The 14151-nt window shown below is 47.1% G+C and overlaps 1 protein-coding gene across 10 annotated transcripts in view; it reads left to right on the forward strand.

Annotated features, from left to right (window-relative positions):
* The window catches only part of Sec16a (SEC16 homolog A, endoplasmic reticulum export factor), a 37983-nt gene extending 23880 nt beyond the window's left edge, over positions 1-14103 (forward strand). For 7 of the 10 annotated variants that reach the window (XM_028868808.2, XM_028868807.2, XM_028868805.2 and 4 more), the window contains 12 exons: positions 548-793; positions 1342-1424; positions 3041-3190; positions 6601-6678; positions 6891-6947; positions 7091-7202; positions 7584-7721; positions 7968-8032; positions 8728-8802; positions 9492-9551; positions 10302-10379; positions 12552-14103. In XM_028868808.2, coding sequence (XP_028724641.1) covers positions 548-793; positions 1342-1424; positions 3041-3190; positions 6601-6678; positions 6891-6947; positions 7091-7202; positions 7584-7721; positions 7968-8032; positions 8728-8802; positions 9492-9551; positions 10302-10379; positions 12552-12620 — 1211 coding nt within the window. In that variant the 3' untranslated portion in view covers positions 12621-14103. The remainder of the gene's footprint in view (positions 1-547; positions 794-1341; positions 1425-3040; positions 3191-6600; positions 6679-6890; positions 6948-7090; positions 7203-7583; positions 7722-7967; positions 8033-8727; positions 8803-9491; positions 9552-10301; positions 10380-12551) is intronic. The other 3 variants (XM_028868809.2, XM_028868811.2, XM_028868810.2) reach the window with 3 other exon arrangements.
* The last annotated feature ends 48 nt before the right edge of the window (positions 14104-14151 follow it).

The raw sequence follows: 14151 nt of genomic DNA on the forward strand, positions 1-14151 counted from the left end.
CTTTCTAGTTCATTCCCTGCATCAGGATTCTTGTTTTGTATTGGGAGATAGGAATCTCACTCACTCTGTTGCCCAGGCCGGTCTTGAACTTGTGGTTAACAAATTCCTATCTAAGCCTTCTGAGAAATTGGGATCATAGGCATGTGCCCTTGTGTCCAGTGTTGAGCTGGCAGAGAGGACTTAGTTGAAAGTTGAGCTGTATGGATACCTGTGTGCACAATTAGTCTGTTTGACCCTGGCAATGGGGAGAGTGCACTACCAAAGCAACACTGTGCTAGGGACCATTCCATGTAGGTTGCAGCCTGTGCCCCACATTACCTCTGCTGATGGGCACTAGCTCACCCATCTTGCCCTTGGGCTCTTAGGACATGAATGTTCTGCTTTTTCCTAGACCACTGGTGGGTGCTGTTTTCAGCTACCTCATTATAAAAGAAGTGTGGCTATGCAGAGCAGCTTGTAGGAAATGTGTTTGTGACGTGCCGATCAGTGCTTGCCTGGGAGCAGTCAGCCTCAGTGACCTTAGACTTCCTCTTACTGTGCCCTGCAGCTCCACAGACATTCCCTGATGGCCAGCCAGCTCACCTTGCCAGGGTGCCGATGTTCCCAGTGCCACTATCCCAGGGCCCCCTAGAGCTGGGTCCTGCCTATGGACCCCCAGGGTCTGTGCTTGGCGTCCCAGAGTCCTCCAGATCTGATCCTGCAGTGCTGCACCCTGGGCCGGCCCTGCCACCCACTACACCATGTCTCCAGGAAAGTGGGCCTCCACTCCAGGAGGCCAGAAACCCAGACCCAGGTATGTCTGCTGAGGGATAGATGCTGTCCTGAGAGCAGAGTTAGCTGGTCTTGGTGTTAAAGCTAGCAGAGGAAATTATGTGCACCAAAAGTGCTAGAATTCCAAACTGAATGGATTAAGAGTCTCAGTGCAGTGAAGCAGTAATGCTAGTTTCTGTCCTGGCTTGGCTATGTGCTACCATTTGAAGCCCAGCTGCCCATTTGGAGTATAATAGAATGGCTCCGGGGCCTTGCAGGGTCTTTCTTGGTGCTGTACTAAGTCCCTTGGGCTACACAGGTAGAGGCTGCCAATGTTTCTCTGGAGGTCAAATTTGATGGATCCTGTGCCTGTCTGACTAGCTGAACAAAACAAAACATAGGCTTGCTTCTGAAGAGCAAAGCAGATGACAAACATTTGGGAAAACCTTTTCAGTATTGGAAAGGAACACTGGTGGCCGAGCCGAGCCTGGTAATTAGTTTGTTCTCAGTCTGAGCCCTGCCAGTGCCTCGCTTCCATCTTGTCCCAATGCAGCAGCTCCAAGACCCAGTCATTCTCTTTTGTTTTGACAGAAACAGCGCCACGGGGCTCACCTGTCAGACAGTCACTTCCAGAGCTCAAAGAAGAGGAGTTTGGTGGGAACTTTGCCGACCCGGTACTTCCCATACTTTGTTGTAACTGTTTTCTGTGAGTTTGTTGAGGAGATAGATACCTTGGCTCCTTGTTCTTAGCCTGAAATAGGAAGGTAATGAAGGTAAGGAGATTACGTTTAAATTCGATTCGTAAAGAGAAAGTGTTTCTAAAGTCATTGTAGCTGGGGCCAGGGAGATGGTTCAGTTGGTAAGGGTGCTTGCCACCAAGCCTGATGACCTGAGCTCATTCTCACATGGGAGACAGAGAGAACCAACTCCTACAAGTTACCCTCTGGCCTCCACACAAGTGATGTAACACACAAAGAAACAGTTCATTTTAAAAATTACTTTAACTCTGGCTGGGCGGTGGTGGTGCATGCCCTTTAATCCTAGCACTCGGGAGGCAGAGCCAGGCGGATCTCTGTGAGTTCTAGGCCAGCTTGGGCTACCAAGTGAGCTCCAGGAAAGGAGCAAAGCTACGCAGAGAAACCCTGTCTCGAAAAACAAAAACAAACAAACAAAAAAATTACTTTAACTCTTCAAATGTGAAAGTTGATTAAAGAGGCAAAAGAGAGAACTGAGTGGTGTACAAGCCTCTAAGCAGCAGTGATACTCCAGATTTAATTTTCAGAGGTAGAAAATCTTCCTGATTTCTCCCTTTGTACAGCAGAACCTGACATCTTGGTTTCCCTGAAATTGCAGTTATTGCAGCACACAAAATTTGGTACAGATACTCTTCTGTGTGCTCTCAACCAAGAGGGACAGATGGCACATTCTGGAAGTTTCTTTACAGATACCCTCTCCTTGATGGATGTTCCTTTAATAGGTGCTTCCTCTATCATTTCAGATAGCCTGTTGCTGAAAAGTAATGGGGGTGGAGGGGAGCTTCACTGTGTAGTGATCATGCCAGATTCACCTGGATCACTTTTTTTTTTTATTTTATTTGTGTGTGTGTATACATGGGTTCCTGTGGAGGGCAGAGGAGGGCATCGGCTCCCCTGGAGCTGGAGTTACAAGTGTTGGTGAGCTGCTGGATGTGAGTGCTGAGAACTGAACTCTAGTCCTTTGCAAGAGCAATAAGCACTCTTAAAAGCTAAGCCGTCTCTCCAGCCCCTTTACTTTACTTTTTTAACATTATCGTATATGTGTATGAATGGGGGTGTTTCTATGGGTAGGTGTGCATATGACACAGTTCACCTGTGGAGGGCAGGGGAAACTTTGTGGAGTTGGTTCTCTCCTTCTACCTTCACATGTGTTCTGCAACTTAAACTCAGATTGTCAGACGTGAGCAGCAAGTGCCTTAACACTAAGCTGTTGATCGGCTCGTGGAGAGGGTATTTTAGATTCTGATATTGTTCTAAAGGTGCCTTGCCCACTTCTGACCTAGGGCATGTATATATTCCCTCTCTTGGAGCACTATGATGCTCCCTGTTGAGCGCTTGTTAGGTGTGACTGGCATTTCTCTAGCAGACTGAGGATGTTTCAAATGCCCAGCTAGGGAGCTGTCATATCCTTCTTCTCTGTTCCCACTAGTTCTCTGCCCTACTAGGGAGATACTAGTGGGGTAGACTCCCTTAGCCCCCTTCAGTTCCTCACAAGGAGCTCCAGGAGAGCTGGTTTTCATCTTGCCTTGTGACAGGGCTCCTCCAGAACAGCACAGGACTTGAAGACCCCCCCAGTGTGGGATCGTGGCAGCTCTAGTCTGACACCTGCTCCATCTCTGACACCTGCTTCGGAAGGGAAGAAACCTGCACAAGCTGTCAAAAAGGAGGCCAAGGAGCCCAAGAAGGTATAACCCAGTCCTGCCACTTATCTAGTGGGCAGAGAGGTGAGGCAGGTGCCGGAGGGAGGCTCAGTACCCCAAAGCAGCTTTCTTTGGAAGTTGGAGGCAAAGAAAAGGCATTCGTTTGTAAGTTCTTTTCCCAAGATGCAATCTGCGACCCCTGATGTCTCCAGCAAAGCTGAGCACCTTTGCACTAGCTTAGCCCCAAGAGCTCCTTTGTCTTGTACTTGTTCTAATCTTTCTCTGTTCTGAACTGTTGTTTCAGTGATTAGTGGGAGTCCCTGAGTGGTGGGTGCAGGTCCTTTGTTGAAGGACTGTGTGGTGCACAATCCCTCCCAATATGTAGACCATTTTTTTGGGGGGAGGGGGGCGTTGAGACAGGGTTTCTCTGTAGCTTTGGAGCCTGTCCTGAAACTCACCCTGTAGCCAAGGCTAGCCTTGAACTCACAGAGATCCACCTGCCTCTGCCTCCCAAGTGTTAGGATCAAAGGCATGCACCACCACCGCCCAGCCACCTTTTTGTTCTTGATAATGCCTTAACAAAGAATAGAGTTTTTAATTTTTGAAAAGATTTTATATAATTTTAAATTATATGTGTATGTGTAGTGGGTATATGCATATGAGTACAGGTGCCAGCAGAGACAAGAAAGTGTCAGATGCCCTCAAGTTGGAGTTATAGGAGATTGTAAGCTGCCCAAACTTTGTGCTGAGAACTGAATCAGGTTCTCTGTAAGAGCAGTAGATGCTCTTTTTTGTTTGTTTGTTGTTGTTTTTGTTGTTGTTGTTTGAGACAGGGCTTCTCTGTGTAGTTTTGGTGCCTGTCCTAGATCTCACTCTGTAGACCAGGCTGGCCTTGAACTCGTAGAGATCCGCCTGGCTTTGCCTCCCGAGTGCTGGGATTAAAGATGTGCGCCACTACCACCCAGCCAGTATATGCTCTTAACCACTTAACCATTTCTCTAGCTCCATAGTTTAGGATTTTAAGAGAATTCAACTTATCAGATCCACTGCCCCCCATGGCAATTTATTTATTTATTTATTTTTTTTTGAGAATAAGCACAAGTTTAATTTTAAAAAATGAGTGAAGGCTAGGTATGCAGTTCAGTAGCATAACACAGTGCCTGGGTTCAGTCCCTAGTACAGGGGAAAAACAAACAAAAAAGGAGCCCAAGGTAATTTTAAGGGTTAAGAGAGATGGCTTAGCAGTTAACAGCATGTACTACTCTTATAGAGGACATGTAATTTTAAAAAGGAGGCCATGCCTGGTGTGGTGGTACATGCCTTTAATCTAAGTACTCTGGAGGCAGACACAAGCCGATCTTTCTAAATTTGAGGCCAGCCTGCTCTGCTAGAGAGTTTCCAGGGCTACATGGTAAAATCTTGTCTAAAAGAGAGAACAAACAAACAAAAGAGGCCAAAAGTAATTGACTGACTAAATGTCATAGGCACCATAGCCTCCCTGAGTCACTGTTTCTCACCTGTGTGCTAATCAGGGGCCAGCTAATAATGACCTCCAGATTTCCCATCTACACTATGGCTCTTGGTCCACCTCTACCAATCTTACCATAAGGCCTTGCTTCCCCCAAGCAAGACCCAGAGCTCCCAGGAAAGCTCCAACTGCAGTTCCATAAAAATACCTTCAAGGGGCCAGCTGGTGCTGGTGATGGCACAAACCTTTAATCCCATTGTTCAGGAGGCAGAGGCAGGAGGATCTCTGAGTTTGAGGCCAGCCTGCTCTACAAAGTGAGTTCCAGAGCAACCAGGACTACACAGAGAAACCCTGTCTCAAAAAAAACAAACAAAAGAAGAACAAAACAAAATATATATGAAATAAAACTATACACAAGAAAACAAACAGAAGAACAAAACAAAATGTATATAAAACAAAACTATACACACACGTACACACATGGACATCTAGGAGACAGTAAAGAGGAAACCTGGTCCTTTAGCTTCCAGGAGAACAAGGTAGATGAACTCCCATCTCTTCCTGTCCTAAGGTCCCCTGTCATGCTTGGCAGGCAGCTCTCAGGCACTTATAACCCCAGTTCTAGGAGATTCAATGCCTCTGGCCTCCACAAGCACCTACACACTCATATGCACATACCCAACATAGACACATACATACACATAATTAAAAATAAATCTTGCCGGGTGGTAGTGGTGGTGGTGGTGGCGGCGGTGGTGGTGGTGGCGGCGGCGGCGGCGGCGGCACATGCCTTTAATCCCAGCACTCAGGAGGCAGAGGCAGATAGATCTCTGTGAGTTTGAGGCCTCCTGATCTACAGAGTGAGTTCCAGGACAGCTGGGTCTACACAGAGAAATCCTGTTTTGAAAAACTAAAATAAATAAACAAAAATAAATCTTTTTAAAAAAAAAAAAAAAAAGGTACATGCTTCTAATTCCAACACTCAGGAGGCAGAGGCATGCAGATCTTGAAGAGTTTGAGGTCAGCCTGGTCTACATAGTTCCAGGCCAAAAAAGGTATATAAATTATAAGCTAGACTCCTGCTCCATTTAATTTTAACTTTTTTGTTTTGTGGTACTGGGGATGAACCCAGGGACCATATGTACTGGATAAACACTGTATCATTGAGCCATGGCAACCCTTCAGTCTACATAAACGGGCAGTTGCCTATCTCCTAAGACAGGTTATTTATTTCCCCTGTGGATTCCAGGAGAAATAGAATGCGGATTCTATACTACAGCTTCTTTCTTCTCCTTTTTTAATAAAACAGTCCAGAACAGTAAAGACATCAAATTCTGGTCACCCAGATTCCCTCTGTACAGGAAGAGGGGCTTTGTGTGAAGGCCATCCTGAGTGCTCAGCTTCTTTCTACTCCTGGGGTGGGGAGAGCCTGGTGCTCACTCAGTTTGTCAAGAGCTTGAATGTGGAATGCTTCTATGGAATGGATGTAGGTGACGTATTGTCATTCTGGGTTTGTTTATTAAAGATAACACTTATCAGTCAGGTGTGGTGCACACCTTTAATCCCAGCACTCAGGAGGAGAGGCAGGTGGATTTCTGTGAGTTCCAGAACAGCTAGATCTACATAGTGAGGTACTGTCTCACAAAAAGATATGCTTAGGGTATTGCCCAGTGGTAGAGTGCGTCCTGGCATTTGAGGGGTCCTGAGTCTCATCCCCAGCTCTGTGAAAGTGTATAGATCATTGCACAGCAGAGCCTCTGACTTGCATGGTTGGAGCATACCAAATGGACTCATCCTCAGTGTTCAAACTGACCATCTGTTCCCACAACCACTGACTCCTCAGCCCTTGACCTGTGTCGACATTCAATCTCTGTGGATGTGGCCTTACAGGGCACTATTGTAGATGGTATTACATAATGCTTTCCTTATTGTGCCTGGCTCCTCTCACTGGGAAGTGTCCTCACACTCTTCTGATGATTTTATTTAGAGTGAGTCCTGGTTCTCTCGTTGGCTGCCTGGGAAGAAAAGGACAGAAGCTTATCTACCAGATGACAAGAACAAATCAGTGAGTATTGTCTAGGTGTGGCAGTTGCTTGGTAGGGGTGGGTAGTAGATAATGATGGCCTGTCACTGTTTGATAGTATAAGGTCTTAGGATTCATGACAGACCTGAAAGAGTTGACATTTTCTGAAGTTGTAAAGTATCTAAATCAAATGCTAATTTTTTTTTTTTAGTTTCATTCTACTGATTTTTTTTTTCTTTTAAAAATTCTGGCAGATTGTTTGGGACGAAAAGAAAAACCAGTGGGTGAATTTGAATGAACCAGAGGAGGAGGTAAGCAGTGCCTTTAGGTCCCTGTGTGAGGGGAAGGGTGCCTGCTTTACTCCTTGTCACCTGGGCATTGTGCTTCCCTTTGGAGAGTCCTCACTGGTCTCTGTCATGTTAAAGGCATTGCTGAGCTGTCTCTCCCTCTGCAGAAGAAGGCTCCACCCCCACCTCCAACATCGTTTCCCAGGGTTCCCCAGGTGGCTCCCACTGGGCCTACAGGACCACCCACGGCCTCCGTGAACATGTTTTCTAGAAAAGCAGGTAATAGTACAGCAGAAACCAGACATGTCTGGGTAGAACACTGTCGTATGGCATCTAGAACACAGTCAGCTGTCACAGTACTCACACTGTCCATCCTGGAGAGAGTGCATTTTACCCTTGAGAGAAGAGTCCAGTTATCCAGTACAGGATGATGCTATGCCTTGGAATCTGAGTAGATGGCCTACACATTAAAGTTTCCCGTTAGTAAAATATGCAGCCTGTGTGCCTGGGTGGAAAGGAAGCCAAGCCCAATAGGCAATTCTGCTGAGACTTCTCCTCTAGTGGACCCTCATTGCTCTTCTGACTCAGTGGGAACAGAGTATTTTGGATGTTATAGGTTGCTTGGTGCTCAACTGAATTTGACTCCTGTCTCATTGTTAGGTGGGTCCAGAGCTCGCTATGTGGATGTTCTAAACCCAAGTGGGACACAGCGGAGTGAGCCAGCTCTTGCTCCTTCGGATTTCTTTGCTCCACTTGCCCCGCTTCCAATCCCTTCTAACTTGTTCGTACCAAACCCAGGTAGGCAGCCCATGTGCTAGCAGGTCCATCCCTACCCTGCTTCTTCCTGCTCAGTCTCTGTCTATGAGCCTCTGGCCCCAGTCTTCCTTAGAAGAATGACTGGGCCAAGGTACAGAGGACCAGAGGCTTGCATATACTTCTTTGGCAGTTGGCCTTTCCTCTCTGAGGGTCCAGGGTTGAACCCTTACATGTGGATTGTTGTACAGATTGAGATGGGGTAATGACCTCATGCCTCCTTATTCACAGATGCAGAGGAGTCACATCCTGCAGAGGGGGCTCAATTTAAGGCAGAGCCCACCCTGGAACCCAAGGTATGCACAGTGCAGTGGGAAGAAGGTGAGGGGTTCCCTGTGCCCTTCAGGATTCCTTTCCCCTCTGCAAATCAGTGTCTGGTGTGCCTAGGTGATGGCTCTGGTCACATTGTCTCCATTTGTTTGATAGAAAGTAGAAGGTGGGTGCAAGGCCTGAGGAAGGCAGTCGAGATGGAAAACTATAAAGGTGGATGGGTAGATAGCTGTACAACAGTGTAGTGCATTAATGTTTCTTGCTTTGACATGGTGTGGGTATTGACTTCTGCCTTAAACATATTTTACCAAAGTTTTGAAAATCAGAGAAAAAGTTAGAAAACAAAGAATTAGCTAGCACTAAAAGCAAAAAAAAAAAAAAAAAAAAGAATCCCATGTTATTAGGGAAGCCTGCCCTGGTCTGGCCCTCATGGCTTCTCACTTCCTCCATAAAGTTGGAGGGCAATAATGTGGGGTGCACACAGGCTTGTGGGCTATGCCTGGCATGATTTGATGGCTGTTGCATCAAGAACTACTTCAAGCAGGACAGTGGGTAGGGGCCTGGGGAAAACACCTTCTGTGTGACCCCTCACAGAGGCTCCTGAGCATGTCAGAGCAGTTTCTAAGCTGTGCCACAGGAGCAGGCAGTTTTCTTTTGCCTGGTGTAAAATCTTAGACTCTTTGCAATTTCGAAGTTGCCACATTTTCTATTTCCTCAACAGATGATAAGCTCTGCATCATCACCCCCTGGACCTGAACTCTCACTCTCCAAACTAGATGGCTCCCAGGGAGGAGAGGTAGGGAACACCACCCCTATATGAGTGCTCTATGTGTGTGTTTGTGTGTGTGTGTGTGAGTGTGAGTGTGAGTGTGTGTGTGTGTGTGTGTGTGTGTGTGTGTGTGTGTGTGGTGTGCATTTGTGTCTTATGTGTGTGCATGGGTGAGAAAGTGGGGGGCATGTGTGTGCATGTGCATGGTTGTGTGCATGTGCATGTATGTGTGGTCGTGTGTAGATGTGGTGGGGTATTAGGCCTGGAATGGAGGCTCAGCCAGCTCAGTGTATTGCCCAGTGGCTTCTCTCTTTAGACATGAGAATGTGTGCTAATGAGTATAAAAAGGAAGTACGAGTCTGAAACACTTAATGTGTTTTATTCATAGAAAAACATTAACTTGTTTGATCACTTTTGCTCAGGAGCTCTGAGCTCCTGACATCATTGTCCTCTAATGAGGTGTCCCTCAGAGTAGCCTGAGCAGTTCCAAAATCTGTTGTAGGCTGAGTGCTAGACAGATTTTTCCCTGCCCCTAGAGTAATGATGGTTTCTTACCAAAACTGTGGAGGGCATTTGAAGCTACCTCTGGCTGTCTTCATTTGAGTGACATTGATTCTAATGGCATCATAAAGCTTTTGAACCCAGCTGGCAGCTTGGAGCAGTGGTGCATGCTGATCTTCATGTCTGTATCTGTGTGTGTTCTTGCCGTTCCATAGCTCTCGCGCTGTAGCTCTCTGAGCTCGCTCTCACAGGAAGTGAGCCGGCATTTCCATCAGGTACCTGTGACTGGTGGTTCCCTCCTTCCACGAGGCTGGCTGTGTAGCCCCTGTGTCCCTTAGAGAGTCTGTTATCCTCTTCACTTTGTCACTAACCCCTTGTCTCACCCAAGCATCATGTGGGCAAAGATGCGATTTTCCTTTATTAAAGGACCTGGGTTTATGGTACTGTCTAAGACTCGCCTCACGGGGTCAGAATGCTCGGTGAGCTTCCTAACTCTGCTCCTTGAGAAATGGGCCTGACCCCAGCCATACCGTCAGCATCTCCTGAGTTAGGACACTACTTGGGAAGAAAGATTTCTTCTTGCTGATGAGGCTTGAGGAAGTCTGTTTGCAGCCAGTGGGGAGTAGTATGGCTGTGATGGCCATCACATGGCTAGTCTAGAGGAGAAAAGGAATGCTTCACCTTCTGTTTTCAGTAGCTTTCAACGGAAAGTCTTAGCGGGTATTTCTGGCTGCCTATGGCTGTAGAGCAAGCACACTGTCCAGGTCTCCTAACTGCTTGACCAGCACTAATGAAATTTCAGTGTTCTGCATTCATTGTCTGCATGTTGTTGTTCAGATTATTTTACTGCATGGTGCTTCGACTTTGGCTATTCTGTGATGGAAACCAGTGCTGCCAGAGCTGTCTCCCTCTGGGGCCTGTTTGGCACATTAGTGGTCCTTTCTGAGGTGTGGCTTTTGTCTGCTGCTAGGACAGCAACTGCTGTGTAACACTGGCTCGCTGAGGTCCTTCTCTGTGCTTCACAGGCTTCTGGAGACCACTGTCCTGCAGGGGCCACTCCAGGCGGGTCTGTGCCCTTTTACAACCCTGCTCAGTTGGTGCAGGTGAGTGACCCTTGCCTTTGTTCTCCACAGCCCCAGCTTGCCTGCTCAGTGAGTCTCTTTTGCTCCCTAGCTCTTGTCTTTGTTTTTTGTTTGTTTTGTTTTGTTTTGTTTGAGACAGGGTTTGTCTGTATAACCTTGGCTGTCCTAGAACTCAACTTTGTAGGTGTCTGGCTGTCCTTTAATGCTGAGTTACACAGCCACAGGGTAGAGATGTGGTCTAGTCCCTCTCCCAGTCCTGTGCCTCCCTCTCTTGCAGATATGCCCTCTTACTTGACTTAGCCTGCATCCCCTGCTTGCCTCATGTTCCTCTCACTGCTTTGGGCTCTTCAGGTTCAGGGCTTTTCTTTCTGTTCCTTGCCATGGGCTGAGGGCTGCCTCCCCTATTACCAGCCTCCCATTCCTGCACAGGATGTATGGCTTTCCTGGTTAGCCACAGGCTCTCAGCCCAATCCTCTGCTCTCCCTCCTGCCTCTTCTCCTTGAGAGCAGCTCTACCAAGGAGACCTCTGGTTTGGAATCTTTCATTGTTTCATTCCTGATTAACCCCTCTGTCTGGGTGACATGCTGTCCAGGAGCTTCAGGCTTCAGCAGTTGACTCTGGAAGACCCTTTGGCTCTGTCCTAGGTGCTGGCCTGAGAGTTTGCTGGGTGTAGTTTTCAGACGGAATTTTCTTCAGATCAGAAGTGGTCGTGCCATTTTCTGGTGCCCACTATGAGAATTGAGGTCCTCACTCTCGGTCTCCCAAGACTGGAATGGCACTTTCCTCGAGGGTCTGTGCAGCCCTTCCTCAGTCATTGCCCTGGTGTATTCTGCCAGGAAGCATCTGGAACACGCTGTGGTTCTCTCCTCTCCACCAGTCTTCTGGGGAAGTGTGATCTGACTACTGTTAGAGAGAGCTGTGGTGGAGGGGAAGAGCTTTAGGCAGGCATCTTTATTTTAGGGGGCGGGGGACTTGAATCAGGTGCTCATACATGCTAAACAAGCACCCTACAAACTGAGCTACATCCCCAGCCCTGGAGCATGCATCTTGTCTTTTTATTTTTGTTTTTTTAATTTATAGAAGGATAAACAAGCAAAGTTTATTATCTATTTAACTTTTTATTTTACGTGTATGAGTTTTGCTGTGCATTTTATGTGCATGCCTGGTACCTACAGAGACCAGACGGCATCAAATCTCCTGGAACTAGAGTTACAGACAGTTGTAAGTTGTCATAGGGTGCTGGGAATTGAACCTGACTTCTCTGAAAAAGCAACCAGCACTCTTAACCACTGAACCATCTCTCCAGCCCTTATTTATTTATTTGATTGTGTTTGTTTATTCATTTATTTTTTGTGTATGTCTCATACAAAGTCTATTGAGAAGTAATTAAATAATTCCTTGCAGCCAGGAAAGGCTCAAAATGATTTGCCTGGGCAGGTATGTTAACATTCTGAATGTGATGTTCTCAGCACACTACTATCACAGGAACCCTGCGCTCAGCTGTGCTAGACCCAGCCATGGTCATTCTCTGTATAGTCCTCTTGAGGGTCCTGGCAACGACAAGATTTCATTTTTCTTTCTTTTTTTTTTTTTTTTTGGTTTTTTCGAGACAGGGTTTCTCTGTGTAGCTTTGCACCTTTCCTGGAACTCACTTTGGAGACCAGGCTGGCCTCGAACTCACAGAGATCCGCCTGCCTCTGCCTCCCAAGTGCTGGGATTAAAGGCATGCGCCACCACCGCCCGGCAAGATTTCATTTTTCTTTTGACCTTGTAGTTGAGTAGTTCTGCCAGATTCCTTGGCTTTGATCCCAATGAAGTCTTGTGAGGAAGAATATATGCCAGTGTTCTCTCCTGGCATGGGGCATCCCTGTGCTTTGCAGCAACAGAAGACCATAGGCCACGTCCACTCTTGGACTCACTGACTCCTGAGCTGGCCCAGCTCTGTAGAGCTAGCGTCAGCCCTGGTGGCCTTGACCGAACTGTGACAGAACGAAAACAAAGCATGTCTGGAGTGCTGTGGGCTAGGAAATGCTGAGCAGCAGAAACTTGGCACCTACAGAAGGTCTCACACTTGAAGCCAGCACAGAGTTTGCCCATTTTTCAGTTATCTGTGTGCTTACCCTGTAGACTCATCCTGCTGCACAGTCCCTGGGCATGGACACATGTAGGTCATTGCTGTTCCTTTTGTTCCAGGCTTCTGTCACCTCGGGGAATTCAAGGCCGGGGAGGATTGGCCAAAGAAAATACGCGGCATTGAACTAGGATTGCCGCTGGATTTGTACTTGGAACCTTGAGATGACTAGATAACTGTTCTCCACCAAGAACCAAACTAGCTGCCTCAGGTCTCGTGGATCCCAGATGGACATGGCAGTAACCCAGAGCCGGTCATACTGTGTGTCTCCCTCCTTGCAGCCCGTGTATATGAATTACTGAAAAATTGATTCTATGGTTCCTTTCAGATGCTGGATAGAATGAATCTAATTCAAAGTCTTTTATGTAAAAGAACAATGTTTCTTTCTTAGTCGCTTTAGACAAATTAAGGATATAATAGTTTGAGTCACTTGAGAATACCACTGAAGTGAGGATAGACAGGGCTTCCCCACAGGAGAGCACGAAGTTCCTTGGAAACCAGGGACTTGCTCACCTGAGAAACGGTGCAAACGGACCAGGGTTCCTTAGGATGCTGAGAGAAGAGCAAGTGCTTGACTGGAGAGGAGCCTTTCCTCTAGTGGGCTGCCTGGCCTAAGAGGAGCCCCAGCTACACGCGGGCAGCTGTGCCCTGTCCTGTGAACCAGGGGGTCCATCTTAGCTCCTCTAGGGCCACCAGATGGCAGTGGCTCACAGGCAGGGAGGGAAGCCATTGTCAGGGCATGTCTCCAAGAAATCCCAGCCTGACTCCATTTTCTGTGGCCTGATTAGGGCTGGGTGGATTTTACTGCTCAGAGCTTCCCCTCGTGGCAAAGTCACTGGGGAGATTCCCAGGGAGCTGATGTTCTGAAGCTGCTGATCTGATTAACCAACCAGGTCAAAAACTGGCTGCATGCTGCAAAGTACTGCCCTCCTAGCGAGGGGTCTGCATGGGGCCCTCCAGTCGACTCCCTGTCACCTGTGCAGACATCTTTTAAGACTTGGTGGTATCTTGGAGTGACTTACGGTGTCCTAGCAGACACTCTAGAACCTGACATCTCTACCCCAAAGCCCGTCAGGGACCTTCAGCAGCTACTCACTGATTCAGCTACATCACTCTTCAAGGACCTGCTGCTACCTTCAAACTCAGAGCTTTAAGGCTTCACTGACTGTTCCTAAAACTATCCTTTTACTCTAAAGAGGAGGGAAAGAGATTTTTAAATATTTATAAAAATCAGCAGGTAATTTGGGTAGGAAACATAAATGGTTTGTTTGATATTAAATTTAGAAATTGTAGAAAGTGGAATTAGTACAGCCCTTCCTGGTTTTCTGGTTCCCTGAATTATCTAGGAAAGACTCACAGAATGGTTTCCAGAATGTTCCATAGATGAGTGTGCCCAGACCCTCCTGTTCCTGTCACTAAGAAAGACCTGTCCCTGTGGGTCAGTAGCAACTTGTGTCCTTGCTGGGACCAGGCAGGACTCTTGCCCCTGGTGCAACCCTGCCCAGGCTCTGTGTTGACTGCCAACCACTTTTGATTCAAGAAGCTTCCTCCCTGGGAGCTGCTATTTTTCCTAAATTCAAATTGTTAAATAAAATATTTTGGGCTCTCAAGTAACTTCATTTATGGCTTCCTTTGTGTTTTGAGCGGCAGGCCAGTGAGATC

This window comes from Peromyscus leucopus, chromosome 4 (assembly GCF_004664715.2).
Source record: "Peromyscus leucopus breed LL Stock chromosome 4, UCI_PerLeu_2.1, whole genome shotgun sequence".
Taxonomy (NCBI): Eukaryota; Metazoa; Chordata; class Mammalia; order Rodentia; family Cricetidae; genus Peromyscus; species Peromyscus leucopus.